The sequence below is a fragment of the Typopeltis vanoorti genome, chromosome 13 (assembly GCF_054136105.1).
Source record: "Typopeltis vanoorti isolate ZY-2024b chromosome 13, IOZ_Tvanoo_1.0, whole genome shotgun sequence".
Lineage (NCBI taxonomy): Eukaryota > Metazoa > Arthropoda > Arachnida > Uropygi > Thelyphonidae > Typopeltis > Typopeltis vanoorti.
In genome coordinates, this window is record NC_143561.1 from 40534127 (window position 1) to 40553690 (window position 19564).

At 36.4% G+C, this 19564-nt stretch overlaps 1 protein-coding gene across 3 annotated transcripts in view; it reads right to left on the bottom strand.

Moving 5' to 3' along the window:
- Positions 1 to 19564, bottom strand: part of LOC150100074 (transcriptional repressor NF-X1-like) — a 222136-nt gene that overhangs the window by 171241 nt on the left and 31331 nt on the right. For all 3 annotated transcript variants that reach the window (XM_090403287.1, XM_090403285.1, XM_090403286.1), the window contains exon 3: positions 7110 to 7271. In XM_090403287.1, the coding sequence (XP_090259413.1) occupies positions 7110 to 7271 (162 nt within the window). The remainder of the gene's footprint in view (positions 1 to 7109; positions 7272 to 19564) is intronic.

The following is a 19564-nucleotide window of genomic DNA, read 5'->3' on the forward strand; positions in this document are numbered from 1 at the left end:
TAATTTAGAGTAAAAATAACTACTTTATTACTAATTAACAAGCTCAAATGTGTCAATGCTTATATTATAATAAAATTATGGATATAACCACTGTGTTAAATAATAAGTTTAATTTAATGTACATCAAAATAATTACCTGACATTTCGACCTTCATATGAAGATCATCACCTGTAGTATACAAAGAGACAAGCTACATGACAATACACACAGCATGCTAAAGTAACATTAATTCAGTAAGCCATTAACACTACTGGCCTGACTTTTGATATTGGGGGGGGGGGGTAACTACATCAAAGCTAGTGTCCTGTTATCTGTCTGTAATTATGTTCTTAACACTCTATACTGAACTGACTGAAAAGAATCTCTTCCTTACATCACTAAAAATCAGTGTGAATGCAAATTTAAGGAAGCCTGTGAAGTTTCACAGTATAGTTAGTTTGTCATTACTGCTGCTGAAATACGTCTTTTTTTTTTTTAATTTTATTTATATTTAATAATAAATTAATTCGCTATAGTTTCTGTGGATGTGTTATATGTTATAGACTGAGTTATTTAGTTTTAAATAAAAACACTTTTTTTTTTTTTTAATTAGATACTGTCGGCATGGTAGAACAATGGCAGCCAAGGCATCCTTGTTGGATGAATTGATTTTTTATTTGCATGATTTTGTTCAATGCAGTATGTGCAAGACATTATATATATAACAAAAGCTGAAGGATTTGTGGAGAGTAAAACTGGTGAGCAAGTGTATAGTAATGTTCTGAGAGTGAGTGCCAGATGGGTGGAGAGAGCACAACACATGATAACAGAGTAGACAGTATTCATGGTAGACTGGAAAATGTTAGTATTTGAATTAATGCTGAATATGCAGTGATAGAAGGCCAAGAGAACAAAGACCACACTTACATGTATCCTTTACATGAAATTGAAAACTGCAGAAAAGTTAAGAGCTTAGTAGATCTGAGAGGAGAAAAAAAGCAGGAAATCTGAAGTAAGAAACAAGCTCATAAAAATAAATGAGAAATGGGACAAGGAGAAAATTTTGTATGATCAGAATACATAAAACATGACAAAATCATGCTTTCCTGGTGCAAAAAATAATAACATTAATGATGCTGTCAGGATGAAGGACCACACCAGGGCTATTAAAGAGCTGTCAATATGCAATATATAGGCTCTCGCAGTCAAATCATTCCCACCTTCCAGTAGTATAGCCTGTTTCCACAAACAGGGCACTGGTGAACCTGTCGAGCATTGGTCGCAAGCAAAAGTATATCTTCCCTAGTTGGAGGAAATGCCAACTAGAATTCTATGTGGTAGATGTCTTTCATCACCTGATGAAATACCACCACCTTGCTAATTAGAGATCTGAAGGGGCTGCTACCATGTTTGGTCACTAGAGCAAGGTTTCCAGTTTCTGTCCCCCCCCCCCCAACTCTTCCCACATGCAGTGAGAGTGATATCCTCAATGACATGCCAATCTCGCTGCAGAGGGCCTGATCCTCCCCCATTCAAGGGTACAGCAGTAAAACGATTCTGCAGGTTAGGCGCTGGTTAGTACAAAGGACCAAACCAGTTACTAATGAATCTAGAGGCTTCCCGATCAGCTAACATCAAATCCTGCAACCATGTATTTTGCCAGTTCATGACTGGAGGGAGACCAAATTCTGTTGATGCAAGGGAAACTGTCAAGTCCACGTATGGACAGAAGATCAAGTTCCCTCTGTGTGGGCAGTATGTTTGCATGTCTGTCACCTCACACTGCATACCCCCCCCACTTCCTCACCAAATACAATGGACCACAATCCAAAGAAATTTGATTTTACTGCAGATCTCAAAAATTCTCCCACAAAAAAATGGTTTAAAAAAACATAAAAAACAAAAAAATCCAACCAAACAGCTCACCAACATTAATTCTTACCAAAAAAAAAAAGTTTTCACATTTACTTTATCAACATCCATTGCCTAAACAGCAATATAAACAATGTGCACCACAACCATCTACAGTCATCTAAAACTGGAATTACTATTCTTATCAGAATCCCAACTGGCAACCTGAACAGCTACTGTCCACTCAACCCCAAACTACACATTAAACAGCTCTTTTCACCATAAGGGAGGCACTTATGCATTCATCAGAATCGACATACTATGCCAAAGACTGCAAATCCTTGAATCCCCCCCACTGCTTGATCTGCTTTGGTTCAAAATTTCTCTACCAAATCAACCTGCCCTTTTATTAACTTGCGTTGCCTCTCCTTCTCTAGTTTCACAATCAAGCAGACAGGGTTGCTAATTTCATTGCCATCAGCAATGACCTATCTCAGATCACCAATCTTCCTACCAGAATACCTGATAACCCCCCCCCCTGCAATTTGCCAACACACTTGACCTCTTCCTAACAAGCTCCCCCTTCCAGGTATACTGTGTTTGTCGGTTCTCCCCTTGGTAACTCAGATCACAACCTTATATAAGTCTCTTTTGCTATAGAACAACATTCATTAACCAGTTCACAGTCTCATGTACTGTGGCACTATAAGGATGCCAACTGGGATAACCTCCATGACTTTTATTCCTCCTTCCCATAGTCTGACTACTGCCTCTTCTGATCCAAATACCTGCTCTCAGACAAAATAACAGAAATCATCATCACAAGAATGAAGGCTTTCATCCCTTATTTCGCTCCAAATTCTCAGCTACTATCCAAGCCTTGACAATCTCAAAAAAGTATGTCAATGCTGTAAAAGAAAGAACCTCTGTTTACCACGAATGGCTCAAGACTAAAACTCTAGTTATCCCTTCTGTCCCTTGGCAAGGCCATTGAATGCAATTCCTGCCCACCCAGGATTCCATCATTCTCACGTCTGGATGGTACTGTAGTTACTCATCTAAAGACAAGGCCAACTTACTGACATCACTCTTCTCTTCCAATTCCTGCACTGATGACTTGGACAAAGTTCCCTCCACACCACCAAGAATGGCTCCCTCCATGTCTCCCATAATCTTCTGGCAAAAGAAATCCAAAGAATCCTTAGTAATCTGAACACAAACAAGGACCTGATTGTATCCAACCTATTGTGTTAAAAAAATTGTGCCCCAGAACTAATATCTATCCTGGCACAACCACATTACAGCCGTAGCTTCTGCAACTGCCAAAATACTTGATGTACTTTTACACACAAGACATTACAACTTCACAGCTGCTAACTCTATAAGCCTAGATCTGCCCAGTCATAGAATATTGCTCCCATGTTTGTGATACACCAAAATCCTCTCTAAAAGTGCTTGATTCTGTACAGAAGAGAGAAATCTGAATAACTAATGATCCCTCTCTCATACCAACTAACAAGGCAGAAATTGAACGTTTCTATCTTGTGTCTCTTCTACAGATATGGACAGTGCTCTGCAGAATTGGCCACTATTATTCTGCAACAAACAAAGTTCAAGTGAAAAACAGACTAATTATTCTAAACAATGTATGGGAAAACCAAAAAAGAAATAATTGCCAATGAAGCTACATCTGCCTATCATACAGCACACACACACAAAAAAAAAAAATCATAGTTTTTGATTAATGAATTGCGTAGATGCAAATAATTAAAAAATAATAATAATAAATAAATAAAACTGTATGATAGATGCCAATGAAGCTACATCTGCCCATCATACAGCACACAAAAAAAGCATATCATAGTTTAATTAAAAACTATGATATGTTGCACATGAATTGCACAGCTACAACTAATTAAAAAAAAAAAAACTGTATGTTGTATACAAGACAATGTTCAAACCAGTTTTAACTTATGGATCTGAGTCAGAAGTAAAACACTTGACCAAAGACTAGAGATCGCAGATATGAGAGTCCTGAGAAAGATTAGAGGTGTGAACAGATGGCATCAATGGCAATATCATATTAAAAACGAGGATATTAGGAAAGGACTTGACATTGTCAGCATCCAGGAATGCATTAGCAGAGCTAATCTCAGGTGGTATGGTCACTTAAACAGAATGGGCGAAGAAAGATTAGCAAAACAAGTGTTCTCTGCCAGTTTGGCAGGAAAAAGACCCAGAGGAAGACCAAGATATAAGTGGATTGATATGATACAAAGTACCTTAGACGATAGAAATATAAGATCTGATAATGTTTTAACAAGTAACAGACTGATTTTGAGGAAAATTGTAGATAGGAAGTTAGTAATGATGTAAATTTTTCATGTAGTACTATCATATCCTGTACACCCCTTGTGGGTACATGGCAGGAATTTGATGATGCTTTTATTTATATGAATACATTCACAGTCAGTTTTTTCACTTTCAATTCACAGTAAACTGTAGAGTTGAAAAACATCATCACCAGCTTGAAAATTAAATAAAATCTCAAAATTAGCTCAAATCATGGACCAAGATAATTCACTTAATGAATTCTACTACCTGAAAGTTATGGTGAAGGAAAAATACAGTTTTGTTTCTTTCTTTTAGGGTTACACGGTGATCAGCACTCATATTTGTAGATTTAGGGATTCAAAAACACACGTGTTGAACAGATTATTTTATTAATTACAAATAAAATAAAACTTGACGTTTCGACCTCTATATCGAGGTCATCATCGGAAGAATACAACTGTATATAGAACCAAGCTACATGCTCATGCTTTCTATACCAGTAAACTAAATCTACGTAGTTAATAAATCTTTTTTCTATCCTGACCTCTAGTGATAGAAAAGAAAAACAAAAATAAATAAAGAAATAAAATTATAAAAAAAAAATTTTAAAAAATTATATATATATATATATATATATATATTATAAATAGATAAATGCAACTACAATAAACTGTTAGAGTCCTCATGTATTAATATTCTGGATAGTTACAAAATGATTTCTTTCAGTTGCTATTGAATGTTCTAAACTTCACCAGGTTGTCTTCTTGTAGTGGGAATTTTTCTAATGCTAGTTTAGGATGTTATACAGGTTGTAGATGGGTCCTCCACATTCTTGAAATGGTGAGGCCATCATTTTTGTTGAGATTTGGGTTGTGTTTGAGCAGTTTTATTTTATTTGTAATTAATAAAATAATCTGTTCAACACGTGTGTTTTTGAGTCCCTAAATCTACAAATATGAGAAATACAGTTTTGGAAAAACACCACTGTTGAAGAGATATTGAATAATTTAATTAATGATAGCTTTCTGACATATTTGCATTTTAAATTTTTTGTAAATTAATTCTATGATACAGTGGGCTTGTCCTTTCAAACAACTTAATTCTATGTCCTTGCCAGCACTAAATAAGACTGTAGGGTCAAAAAACATTCTAACCAGCTTGAAAACTATAAATTCAGGGTACACATTAGCCTAAATTATGAAACCAAGATAATTTAATGAATTCTACTACTTGAAAAGTTATACTGAAGTAAAGTTATATCTGTTATGTATGTTACTCTTCATTTTACTTTCTCATTATAAAAAAATTAATCCAATCGCACTTTTTTTTTTGTTTTATCTGCCAATATACTCCCTTAACTTTCACAAATACACAATTAATTTACATTAAAATATCATTAACAGACAAAGAGAGTACCTTTTTAAATACCTAATTTTATTCTAATTTTCATTTATGATTTCTGTAGTCAAAATAGCAGATTCGTAGTCACTGAAAACAATTTTGAAATTTTTTGAGAAAATCTCAACACTCCCACCCACCTTCAGCTGATATCCCCCACTTTTTTTTGTTTTAAATTATGGACACCCTAGAATGAAGTCACACCTACCTTATCAGTTAACATGGCCATATAATAAACTATTAGTATTATCTACAGGTCTCCTGCAAGTTTGATATGGTAAAGTCAATAAAATAGATTGTTTCTTCTTCCATCACAATATAATTATGCAGTATGAATGGTGACTTTAGATAGCAATTCTTGATGAAGATGCAAACATAAGTATCGAAACATTAATATTGTGAAAGCTAACAAGTCCCTAATCTTTTTAGTTTATAATTAACATAAATGTTGACCAACAACTAGAACTTCTGCAAAAAAGTAATATTTAAAGAGCTATCAAATTCTAGTACTTCTGTATCAAAAAAAAAGGTATGCAAAAATCTAGACACAGTTCGTGAAATTTCAACCCATTTTTGATATAGGTGTAATAAAATATTTGTTTTGCTTAACTTTGCTACTATAAATGATTCAAATGAAACCAAAATTGAAATGGCTCAATAAATCTTAGCTGAGATGCTAAATACCAAGTCTCATTAAATTCCATCTAACCAGTATGGAATAATGTCACTCTGGTTTTACCAATAAAATTATTTTGATTAAAACCAATTAAACAATATGAACATATCTGTACATCCCAAATTTTAGGAAATTCCATCCAGCATAAATGAAGTTATGATAATACATTCAACACAAATTCAAATGATCTGACTGAAACAAACCTGAGATGACAAAAAAAAAAAAAAAAAAAAAAAAAAAAAAAAAAAAAAAAATTGTAAGGATTTCAAATTCTGAATTTCAATAAACCCCAAACTCGAGTTCCAGAAAGCATTAATCTATCTAGAGCAGCGATTTTCAACCGTGTGCTGTGGCACACTGGTGTGCCACGAGATTTATGAAAACAAATTAATTGAAAGAAATAATATCATAATTTGCGCATTTATTTATTAGTCTCTGGTCTTCCATCTTCTTGTGTGTGTAAATCAATGAAAATTATGTCTATTTTTTGCCAGATCATCAAAAAAATTAAAAGAATATATTTTTAGTGTGCTGTAGAATTTTAATAATTAGTCTAGGCGTGCCGTGTTATGAAAAAGGTTGAAAATCACTGATCTAGAGTGATGGATGACCATAAACTATTACCACGTGCTGAGAAACACTGCTACAAGCAACTGCAAATCAAAACATATAGGTGTGTAAGATTTTTTTTTTGTCATCTTGCTGATCCATAATTTCTTCCAACATTATGGATGAATTTTTGTAAATCACCTGGAAATGCATAATATCTACAAAGATTTTGGAACAATAGATTAAATATAACTCATACCACATGGCAATTTATGTCCGCAAAAGCAAATTTACTTTTAATGACAACACGGGAATACTTACTTTCAACAACAGCAGCAGGAGAACGAGCCCATTTTCTAATACACTGTAGATGGAAGACATGGTAACAGTTACAGCAACTCCAAACAGAATCCCGACACCGTACGGATTCACAACAGACCATACATTCATATTCTGCAATCTTTAACTGTTGCATCAGAAGATCTGAGAAGAGAAAAGGAAAAAGAAGAGTCATCTAAAATATAATAAATGACAATTTTTATGTACTTCAAATAGTAAGATCATCATAATGTGGTATAACTATGTTAATGGTATATACCAGTACAGTTCATATGATTCAAAGAAATAGTAAACAGCAGAAGTAACATAAATTATTATAGTTCCACTGCAGAGTATAAAAAATAAATAAATAAAAAGTACCCTTCAAGCTAAAAATCATTAGTCAAAAAGATTGAATAAAACAAAGAAAAAGTAAACCATGTGAAAAATTATTAAATCTAATTCACTGTTTGTCAAAGTCAAGAATATTTGACAAGCTTTTTACTTCTTATCAATAAAGTACAGTCATACCCCGACTTACGCGAATCCCGAGTTATGCGATTTCTAATATGTACGTATGCCCTTTACGCCTCACCGCTAGTCGTATCTTTCAGGTGCTGGCCGCATTCGCCAGTGTCACATATGCTGTGAACAAGCACTGACGTGTTTTGCGCGGTCTCCATTCATACACGATTTTTATAGTCTACAAACCTTGCGATTGTTTAACGTTATGTTCTTGATAAAAATTTTATCACATAAAAAATAATAATGTCATCCAAAAGAAGCAAGTCCGATTCTTCTACAGCTAGCAAGAAAAAAAAAAACATTGACTTTGGAAACAAAATTCAACATTATTAATGATTTTGAAGGCAGAATGAAAATTTGTGAGCTAGCAAAGAAGTTTGATCTACAGGAATCCACAGCAATCATAAAAGAAAGGTTTACAGATTTTGGAGGATATAGATTCTAACGAGGAACGAATTGTAGCCACAAGGCAAGGAATAAAAAAATCATTAGCTTGCTATGAAGAAATTTTGCGTGACAAGAAAAAGACATTAAGCCTTCAGACGAATCTATTAGATTTTATGAAACCATTGACATCGAAAAATCTTTTTTTTTTTTTTTATGTACGAAAAACTACAATTATGATTATATTTCTTAAAAAATATAGGTGTTTTTGTAAACCTTTGGTCCCAATAGTATGTTTGTATATATAAATTCGACTTCGACGCGCTTTTTGTTGGTCCCACCTTCCGCGTAACTTCGGGGTTTTACTGTATTGGTAAAACATGAAATATCTCAAAGCATGCAATCTTCCCATGCAAGAATAGAATAAGTTAACCAGAGCTAACTATTATTTGAAATTATAGTTAGCTAACTATAATTTAGTTGGCTAATAAAAAAACTAATTTGAAAATTATATCTCATCTATAAAGAAATAGAGAAAATGCTAAATAAAAAAGCTATTATAATTAATGTTATGTTAAGCATTATAACTTAAATAATAAAACAATCATCATCAGTTTCCTGATTATGCATATGACTGAAATGGATCTCCCATGATGAGTCTTCTGACTCCATAGATACATATATAATAATATATTATTATTATTTTCGGGCTACTCCAGGGAGTCCTTAGACTCATCGAGGGAGGCCCTAAACATCATGTCCACACAACTATACAACATTCTCACAGTATCTATCACACCTTGCCTTGAACACGCTCACTGTCATAGCACCCACAACAGACTCTGGCAACTTATTCCACTCATTTACCACTCTAAAAGTAAAGAACCCAGCTCTAACACCACTGCTAACCACACTCTTGCCCAGCTTCCATAGGTGTCCCCTAGTTCTCCCACCACCAGTCCTGATCTCAAAAATATCCTCTGAATTAATCTTATAGAATCCTTTTAGCAATTTGAATGTCTCAATCATATCTCCACTTTTCCGCCTATCAACCAGTTTCTGAACCCCACAAATCTTCAACCTGTTCTCATATGGTTCATTCCATAGACCTGCTATCATCTTAGTCACTCGCCTCTGGATCCTCTCCACCTCCTCCCCATCAAGAAGGAACCGAGGTGACAAATCTGGGCACAGTAGTCAAGATGAGGTCTTATCAAGGCTCGGTACAGAGGTACAATAACTTGCTTGTCTCTGCTCGTTAAGGTATTTTTCAACAACCAAGTGAGTTGATGAGCTGATTTAGCTACTTTCGCAATGTGCCCCCTAAACTTCATCTCCCTATCCACCAACACTCCCAAGTCCGTGGCCTCATCAATCCCTTGGAGTACAGTTCCACCCATGTGGTATACTGCTGCTAATCTTTTCACCCCAAAATGCATAACCTTACATTTTGTCACATTAAATTGACATCCATTCTCCTTAGCCCAGAACTCCAATCTATCTAAGTCATCCTGCAAGACTTTGACATCTTCTGCATTCGCTACTACCCTCCCCAACTTTGCATCATCAGCGAACAAATGAACTGTTCCACTTAGATCCTTCCCTATATCGTTAATGAACAGATTAAACAGCAGTGGTCCAAGAACAGAACCCTGCGGCACCCCACTAGTCACAGGCTGTCTTTTGGACTCCACTCCTGAATAAACCACTCTTTGATATCTCTCCATCAACCACCCACCTATCCATCTCACCAACCCTATATCCATTCCCATATGTTGTAGTTTACGAATTAGAATTCCATGTGGTATCCTGTCAAACGCCTTTGCCAGGTCCGGCAGTATCACTGTAAACCCATTTCCCTTATCCAGTTCAGCCATCACCTTGTTATAAATCTTGAGCAAGTTACTCAGGCATGATCTACCCTTTACAAAGCCATGCTGTCCCCTGTACAGCATCTCATTTTCATCAATCCATTCCTGTATTTTTCTCTCGACTACTTTCTCCAAGACCTTGATAACAACTCCTGATATGCTGATCGGTCGGTAATTTGCAACCATAGTCTTGGATCCTCCTTTATGCAGTGAAACTATTTTCCCCTCTTTCCACACCTTCGGGACTAAACCAGACCTGAGACTCAGATTAAACAACATGGTCACTGATAATTCCTTAGCCGCCTCACGCAAGACCCGTGCTGGTATACCATCCAATCCCACAGATGTATTCACATTAAGGTTCTGTAATAGACTATTCACCTCCACTTCATTCATCACAATTCCCGTATAAACTAATGGCTCCTTCATTTTTTCAATGTCACCACCTGGATGATATACTTTTGCAAAGTGCGCTCAGTAACTCCACTATATCGACTGGTTCAGTGACCTCCTTACCATCGTCATTCCTTAAAATCATTTTGCCATGTAGTTTTTTTCTTGCTTGCAGCATATTGAAAGAACTGTTTGGGATTCTCTTTTGCTTGCATAGCTAGTTTCCTTTCATAATCGGCTTTTGCTGTTTTTACCACACTCGTTATCCTTCTGGCCTGCACTTTATACCGTTCATGTGCCTGCAGGTCACCCCTTTCTTTAAATTCCCTCCACAGTTGTTTCTTTTTTTGCAGCTCAAGCTTAATGGTGTTATTCACCCATTTAACCACTACTTGTTTTACTATTCGGACCCTAGGCATACAATCAGCCATAACCTCCTGTAAATGCTCCTTGACCACTTCCCATGCTCTATCGACGTCCAGCCCTTGCAGTTGTACATGCCATGGCACGGATCCAAGCAATCTCCTAAGCTTGTCATATTTGCCAGCACGGTAATTCCACATATACCCTGTCTTAATCAAAAATTCCACACCTTTAGCCGCCTCCCAGGTCAAGACCTTATGATCACTCTCACCAATAGGTGGCAACATGGTCATATTCATTACGGTCAAATTGTGAGATGCTATTACCAGGTCAAGCACTCTCACACCCCTAGTATTTTCAATTACATGCTGTCTCAGATAGTTATCCCTTAATAATTGAATAAAATCCATTTCCTTCCTCACATGTGTCCTCTCCTCCTTCCAATCAATGTTACCATAATTAAAATCCCCCATAATAATTACCTTCCTTCCACTCATTTCATCAATTTGTTTATGCATACTATCTCCACCATCTATTCCATCACCTGGTCTATAGCAGCACCCAACTGTATATTTTACTCCGCCAGTCCCAATCTCACACCAAATAGCCTCAAATGAGCTCCTTTCACTATCCTGCAATACAACTTCAATTCTCCTTGGTTGCAGTTCGTCAGCTATCATCAATAACACCCCTCCTCCCATTTTATTCTCTCTGTCCCTCCTAAACACACTATAACCTACACATTCTATCCCACTAACTATATCATCCTTCGTCAGCCATGTTTCACTAATGCCAATAACCTGTGGACAGGAAGAACAATCAAGGCCAAAAATTCTTCCTTCTTGTTCCTAATATTCCTGGCATTAGTATACATAAAATGCAGTTATCCCTTTGTCCCACCCCTATCTTGATGCGTTATTCTAAATGTCCCATTCCCATTTTTTGTCCTTAGTGCTGGCTCAGGTACATTATATACATTTTTACACTCAACTGTCTCACTGATGTCTGCATATCCACTCTCCCCCCCCCATCCTTGGTAGTTCTAGTTTCCCTGGTTCTGCACATCCATTTTCACTTCATTCAGCAACACTTTTTCCAGTCTTCGCACACCAAGTCCATTCAAATGCAGGCCATCCATCTTGTATAAGTCCTTTCGCCTATCAAACTCATTCCACACCATACCGTCTGCATAACCTGCGCATAATGTCATTTGCGATTATGGCCCTTCTTCTAAACTCCTCTCTGTCATACCGTGGCAACAGACTCACCATTCTAACTCTGTCACTCTTTTCTTTTGCTACCTTTAACAATACTTTCAAGTCCTCTCTCATAAAAAATTTATCACCTTTCAATTCATTCGTACCCGTATCATATAGAATGTCTACAGGGGTGGGAGGGTTGCAAAATACTATGATAGTTACTACATGATTGAGTTTACATTATTACTAATCTCTTGACACCAATTTCTCCTCCAAATAGGATATCACTTTTAAACATTCAAATATTGTCAGATCTTATATTTCTGTCCTCTAGGGCCCTTCTGAGTGTGTCATTCCACTTAGACCTTTATCTTTCCCTGAGCTTTGTTAATATCACCTTAACATCAAACACCTCTTTTGTTCATCTTGCCTTTCCCATTTTGTTAATGTGACTATATCACCTCACATTAGCCTTTCTCATGCATTCTGAAATGTTAAAAATGTCAATTTCCTTTCTAATATTATCCATCACACAAGGAACTCCATGGAGTCCATAGACTCACTGAGGGAAGCCCTTAACATTATGCCAAGCAGTATCCAATATTCACACAATACTTCGCTTGGAATATACTCTTGCTCAATTTCCAGGGTAAAATTAAAAACATCTTTTTAATAGGGTTGCACATCATAGTGCTGCTATGATAAGAAGTATTCTAACATGCAAGGATAAGGAAGTGGTTCTGATACTGTATAAGGCACTGGTCAGACCACATTTGGACTAATGTGCTTAGATCTGGTCACCTGGTTTTCAATGTGATGTGGAGACATTGGAGAGGGTCCAGAGACAAGTGACTAAGACAATATCAGGAGTTTGGAATGCTGGCTATGGAGAGAGGTTGAAGACAGGTGATATGATAGAGATGTTTAAGTTAGTGAGAGAATTTTATCAGATTAATCCAGAGGGGATTATAAAAAGAGTAGAAGGTGAGAAGGGAAGAACCAGGGGTCATTCCTGGAAGTTACGTAAAAGTGTGGTGAAGAAGGGTGTACAAGAATATTCAAAACCATCTTTAACTTACTTAGAGATCTGAGAGTTGGGTTAGAAATAAAAAGTTGAGCAAAGACTGAAAATTATAGATTTGAGAGTTCTGAGAGAAATTACTGGGGTGAACAAATGGTATCAGTGTTAAAAATCATATTATTACAACCTCCACGGAGTCGACAGACTCATCGTGGGAGGTTCATTCAACTGATGACATATTTATCATATAGAATGAACCTCCCACGATGAGTCTGTCGACTCCGTGGAGGTTGCAATAATAATAATATGATTTTTAACACTGATGCCATTTGTTCACCACAGTAATTTCTCTCAGAACTCTCAAATCTATAATCTTCAGTCTTTGCTCAACTTTTTATTTCTAACCCAACTCTCAGATCTCTAAGTAAGTTAAAGATGGTTTTGAATATTCTTGTACAAGGGTAGTCTGAAAAGTTCTCAGCCTAACAATGAAAAAAAAAAACGATTTTATAATTTCAGAATTATTTTTATTTTTCAATATAATCTCCCTTAACACTAATACTTTATTCCAGCGATGCTATAGCACCTGTCCCTGTAGTGGTTCTCAGTAAGATCTGCAAAATACCTCTACAGTGCAATCGCCTCTTGATTAAAAAAAAAAAAAAAAAACGCTAACCAGCAAGGAAGAGTTTTCGTTCTGAAAAGAGATAGCAGTCAGAGGGAGCCAAATCTGGGGAAGAGGGGTGGATGTTCCAACAATTCATAGTGCGGATCCCTTAATTTTCCCATTGCTAAAACACTTTTGTGGGCAGGTGCACTGTCCTGATGAAAGATGATTTTTTTCTTCTGCAAACTGGGTTTTTTCTCACGAATTTTTTTTGTCTAGTCTGGTTAAAAAATCGGAAAAAGTGGAATGGGTTGCAAGAGTCAGTTGTGAGTGCTTTGTCTGTTACAGGGTTCAAGGAAATGCACCTCCATGGAGTCCAAAGACTCATCTCCTGCGATGAGTCTTTGGACTCCATGGAGGTGCCTGTATTATAATAATAATAATACTCATCCATCTAACGCCTACCTGTTTTATCCTCCTGACCTTGGGTACAATATCATATTGCTTCCTCCAGATATCACTTGACTGTCCTCCATGCACCGTGAACATCCTTCCCTTGCAGATCTTCATGCAATGGTACTGCTTCCTAAGTGTGTCATAATTACATGTCTTATAGTTCTACATATACACCTTCTTAACTGTAATTTTCACATGCTTTGCTACCTTCCAAGTCAGTTCCACATGATCACTTTCTCCAAGCTGAGGCAGTGTATCCAAATTAGTTATGGATGGGTCTTTTGACCCTATAACAAGATCCAACATTCTCATACCCCGAGATCCCTCCATCACATTCTGCTTTAAGTAATTATCTTTCAGTAAGTGTACAAATTCCATTTCCTTCCATCTGTCATGTGATCTGTCCATTTTTTTTCCAATCTCTGTCTCTGAAGTTGAAGTCCTCCATAATAAGATCTAAGATCAGGCCTGCTTGGGTGAAATTCAAGAATTATCTAGTAGAAGCAATGTCTAAATGTATTCTGAGGGTCAGAAAGTTAAATAAGGTAGGTGCAAAATGGATGAATGCAGAGATTAAGCATACAACACCTAGGAAGAAGGTATTTTGGAAGCAACACGAGATGAGTGGTAATAATCAGTTCCATGAGAAGCATGAAGAACAGGCAAGGAGTGTAACTTGGTTGGTAAGGGGTAGCACAGGTGCACTATGAGCAGCAGTTGGCTAATGAATCCAAAAAAAATTCTTTAGGGAATTTTTTGATATGTAGACAACAGAAGAAAGAATGATGACATTGGTTGAAAAAAATTGTAAAAGGATAACTGCTGTGGTGGATATACTTGAGATATTGAATGAGCAGTTCATAAAGGTATCTCATCCTTGTGAATGTGTCATGTGGAGCTTGAGAGTAATGGAAGATGGTGGGGAGAGACTGAGTGAACAAGAGGTATATAGGGAATTGAGCAAACTTGATGCTAATGAGGTTGTGGGACTTGATATATCACCATGTGTTTTTGAGGGAATGTGGCAGGGAGCTGACATCTGCCTTTTGCATAGTTGTTTAATATGAGTCTTATATTGGGTCAAGTTTCAAAGTTTTCAAGTTTTCAAAAAAAAAAGGGTAAAACAATAACTGGGGAATAATGTTCCCCAGTTATTGTTTTACCTTTTTTTTTTATTCCCCAATTGGGGAATAAAAACATTATTCCCCAATAACTGGGGAATAATGTTCCCCAGTTATTGTTTTACCCTTTTTTTTTTTTTCAAGATAATTAATACACAAAATGTCTTTGGCATCCCAAAAAACTGATGCCATGACCTTTCTTGCTGATGGAACCACCTTTGTCTTCTTTGGTGCTGAACAACTGGCTTCTTATAGGTGTCCACTGTTTTCACTGCCGTTTGGATTCTGATGTGTAATGGTGAATCCAAGTCCCATCCATAGTAATAAATCAATGCACAAAATCAGTTTTATTCTTGTTAAAATGCTCCAAGCACTGTTCAGAGATTTTCATGCGAGTGCGTTTTGATCTGCTGTGAGCAAGTGCAGTACCCCATCTTGCACAAAGCTTTTTCATTTGCAATTCTTCATGCAAAATATATCCTACGTGTTCTTTTGAAATGCCTATGGTCTCAGCAATTTCATGCACTTTGACTTGCCGGTCATCCAATACCCATATCGTGCACTTGATCGATAATTTCTGGTGTTGTTACACTTTTTGATGTCCTTCAAGTGAATCATCTTCAAGGCTGGTATGGCCACGTTTAAACTCGATAGCCCATTTCTTAATTGCCGAAAACAAAGGAAAAGAGTGCCCATAAACTTTTATGAACTTCAAATGAATTTCTTTTGGCGATAATAAACCTTTTTTTTTACAAAGAATTTTATCCATTTTAAGGGATACAGACAACACTTTTGCTTCAAATAGATGTAAAAAATAAACTACTTGATAGAATGACTTGCAATTTAACATGGATGCTTATGATAGATGTACCAACTTAAGAAAAAAAAAATCTTGCCAATAGTGTTGCCATCTAAGGTCAAAGCTGAGAACTTTTCAGACTACCCTCGTATACTGCTTGTTCAGTGTTTTGGCTACTAATTTCTCTCTTATTCAATATAAAAATTTATTCAACTAGCTCCTAGCCATACCAGCTTTGCTTATTCTATTGTTCATGTCTATATTTAATTTGCTATGTTCACTAAAAATTCTGTCTAAATAGCCTAATTTAGGCAGAATTTTACAGATAACCTATAGATAAAAATATTTTTTATCTGCAAGAACTCTATTGAGAATGTAGTTGAAGTTTTATGTTCCTGTCTATTTTCATAGTTTTCATGTTTTTATAGCTAATTTTCATGCTACATTTGTTACAGTTGTTATTCAATTTAGTTATGGCCAAAGGTATTGAAAAAATTGGTTAGGGATAGAATATAATATAATACTGGGATGATGAACATAAGATTCACTGAGAATCAACATAAGTTTGTGAAGGGCATGTCTTGTTTTACCAATCTGCTTACATTTTATGATAAGGTGACAAATGTGTATGATGTGATAAGAAGCAGTATAATCTCGTCTTCTTTCCACTCCTTTGAAACTTGACCCAATATAAGACTCATATTAAACAACTATGCAAAAGGCAGATGTCAGCTCCCTGCCACATTCCCTCAAAAACACATGGTGATACATCAAGTCCCACAACCTCATTAGCATCAAGTTTGCTCAATTCCCTATATACCTCTTGTTCACTCGGTCTCTCCCCACCATCTTCCATTACTCTCAAGCTCCACATGACACATTCACAAGGATGAGATACCTTTATGAACTGCTCATTCAATATCTCAAGTATATCCACCACAGCAGTTATCCTTTTACAATTTTTTTCAACCAATGTCATCATTCTTTCTTCTGTTGTCTACATATCAAAAAATTCCCTAAAGAATTTTTTTTGGATTCATTAGCCAACTGCTGCTCATAGTGCACCTGTGCTACCCCTTACCAACCAAGTTACACTCCTTGCCTGTTCTTCATGCTTCTCATGGAACTGATTATTACCACTCATCTCGTGTTGCTTCCAAAATACCTTCTTCCTAGGTGTTGTATGCTTAATCTCTGCATTCATCCATTTTGCACCTACCTTATTTAACTTTCTGACCCTCAGAATACATTTAGACATTGCTTCTACTAGATAATTCTTGAATTTCACCCAAGCAGGCCTGATCTTAGATCTTATTATGGAGGACTTCAACTTCAGAGACAGAGATTGGAAAAAAAATGGACAGATCACATGACAGATGGAAGGAAATGGAATTTGTACACTTACTGAAAGATAATTACTTAAAGCAGAATGTGATGGAGGGATCTCGGGGTATGAGAATGTTGGATCTTGTTATAGGGTCAAAAGACCCATCCATAACTAATTTGGATACACTGCCTCAGCTTGGAGAAAGTGATCATGTGGAACTGACTTGGAAGGTAGCAAAGCATGTGAAAATTACAGTTAAGAAGGTGTATATGTAGAACTATAAGACATGTAATTATGACACACTTAGGAAGCAGTACCATTGCATGAAGATCTGCAAGGGAAGGATGTTCACGGTGCATGGAGGACAGTCAAGTGATATCTGGAGGAAGCAATATGATATTGTACCCAAGGTCAGGAGGATAAAACAGGTAGACGTTAGATGGATGAGTATTATTATTGTTATAATACAGGCATCTCCATGGAGTCCAAAGACTCATCGCAGGAGATGAGTCTTTGGACTCCATGGAGGTGCATTTCCTTGAACCCTGTAACAGACAAAGCACTCACAACTGACTCTTGCAACCCATTCCACTAATTCACAACTCTCCAAGCAAAAAAATCTAGTCCTCACATCCCTACTAACCACACCTTTATTCAACTTCCAGGGATGACCCTTTGTTCTGGTCCTCTAGCCAAGTGATGAAATATTTCCACTGCATCTATCCTATAAAACCCTTTAACACATTCATTGCCAATCACGCAATATCGCGTGATGCGAGTTCTCACCGAGTGGCCGATCATGTGTTATCGTGTGGACACTGCTATCGAGTTTCTAAGCGGAATAGTATAGAGGCCACAGCGAAATGGCGCGTAATATTTATATTGGCCACTAGGGAAGGGATCGACTTTCGTGGATTGGGGATGGCCGCCAGCCATTGTCTATTGTTTATGTTAGCCAGTGCGCACAGTGGCGGCATTTGAACAAGGCGACGGCGCGACGATTTGTTTAGTTATTCGTTGATTTAGCGTGCTTGAAGTTTGGTTTTTATTTATTTTGAGTATTGTTTTTGTTTTTTTTTTTAGTAAGTTCCCTATAAATGTTGATTTTTGATAATTATTTTTTTCTATTTGTATGTTATTTTTAAAAATTCTATGTGATTATAAAAGACTGATAATTAAAGTTATAATTATTATATTTAAATGTTTTTTATTTGTAAAATATATAACTTATTTGACCGAATTACATATCACGCGATATTGCGTAATAGATATTTAGAGTACATAAATCCTATGTACATAATAATAAAAGCATATAAATAATATATTTAACATATTTTGAGCACAATAAAAACTAAATAAAAAAAATAAAAAAAATTTGGCCACCACACGAAATTCCAATTTTCAGCTTGGCAATGAACGTGTTAAGCAACTTAAATGTTTCTATCATATCCCCTCTTTTTCTCCTATCAAACAACTTCTGCAATCCATGCATCCACAATCTATCCTCATAGGGAACATTCAACAGGACATTCATCTTAGCCACTTGCTTCTGAATCCTCTATGGTGCTTCCTCATCCCCAAGAAACCTGAGGGACATGATCTGAGCACAGCAATCCAGATGTGAGCATATCAAGGCCTTATAAAGAGAAATAACAACTTCCTTATCTCTACTTGTGATGTGTTCTTCAATAGCGAAGTAATCTTATAAATATCTTAGCAATATGTCCCATAAACTTCAACTCTGTGTCTACCACCACCATTAAATTTCTAGCTTCATCTATTTCCTGGAGTACAGTGCCATCAATGTGATACTTGGATTTAATTTATTTATCCCAAAATGCATAACTTTACATTTCTCATCATTAAACTGACACCCATTAACTTTTGCTCATACTGACGGCCTATTTAAATCGTCCTGCAAGCTCCCCACATTGTCTTAATTCTATCATCATAATCAAATTCCTACCATGTACCCTCAAGGGGTATACAGGATATGATAATACTACATGAAAAATTTACATCATTACTAACTTCCTATCTACAATTTTCCTCCAAATCAGTCTGTTACTTGTCAAGACTCCAACATTATCAGATCTTATATTTCTGTCTTCTAAGGCACATTGTACCATATCAATCCACCTATATCTTGGTCTTCCTCTGGGTCGTTTTGCTTCCAGCCTGGCAGAGAACACTTGTTTTGCTCATCTTTCCTCACCCATTCTGTTTAAGTGACCAAACCACCTGAGATTAGCTCTGCTAACGCATTCCTGGATGCTGACAATGTCAAGTTCTTTCCTAATATCCTCATTTTTAATATTATATTGCCATTGATGCCATCTGTTCATGCCTCTAATCTTTCTCAGGACTCTCATATCTGCGGTCTCTAGTCTTT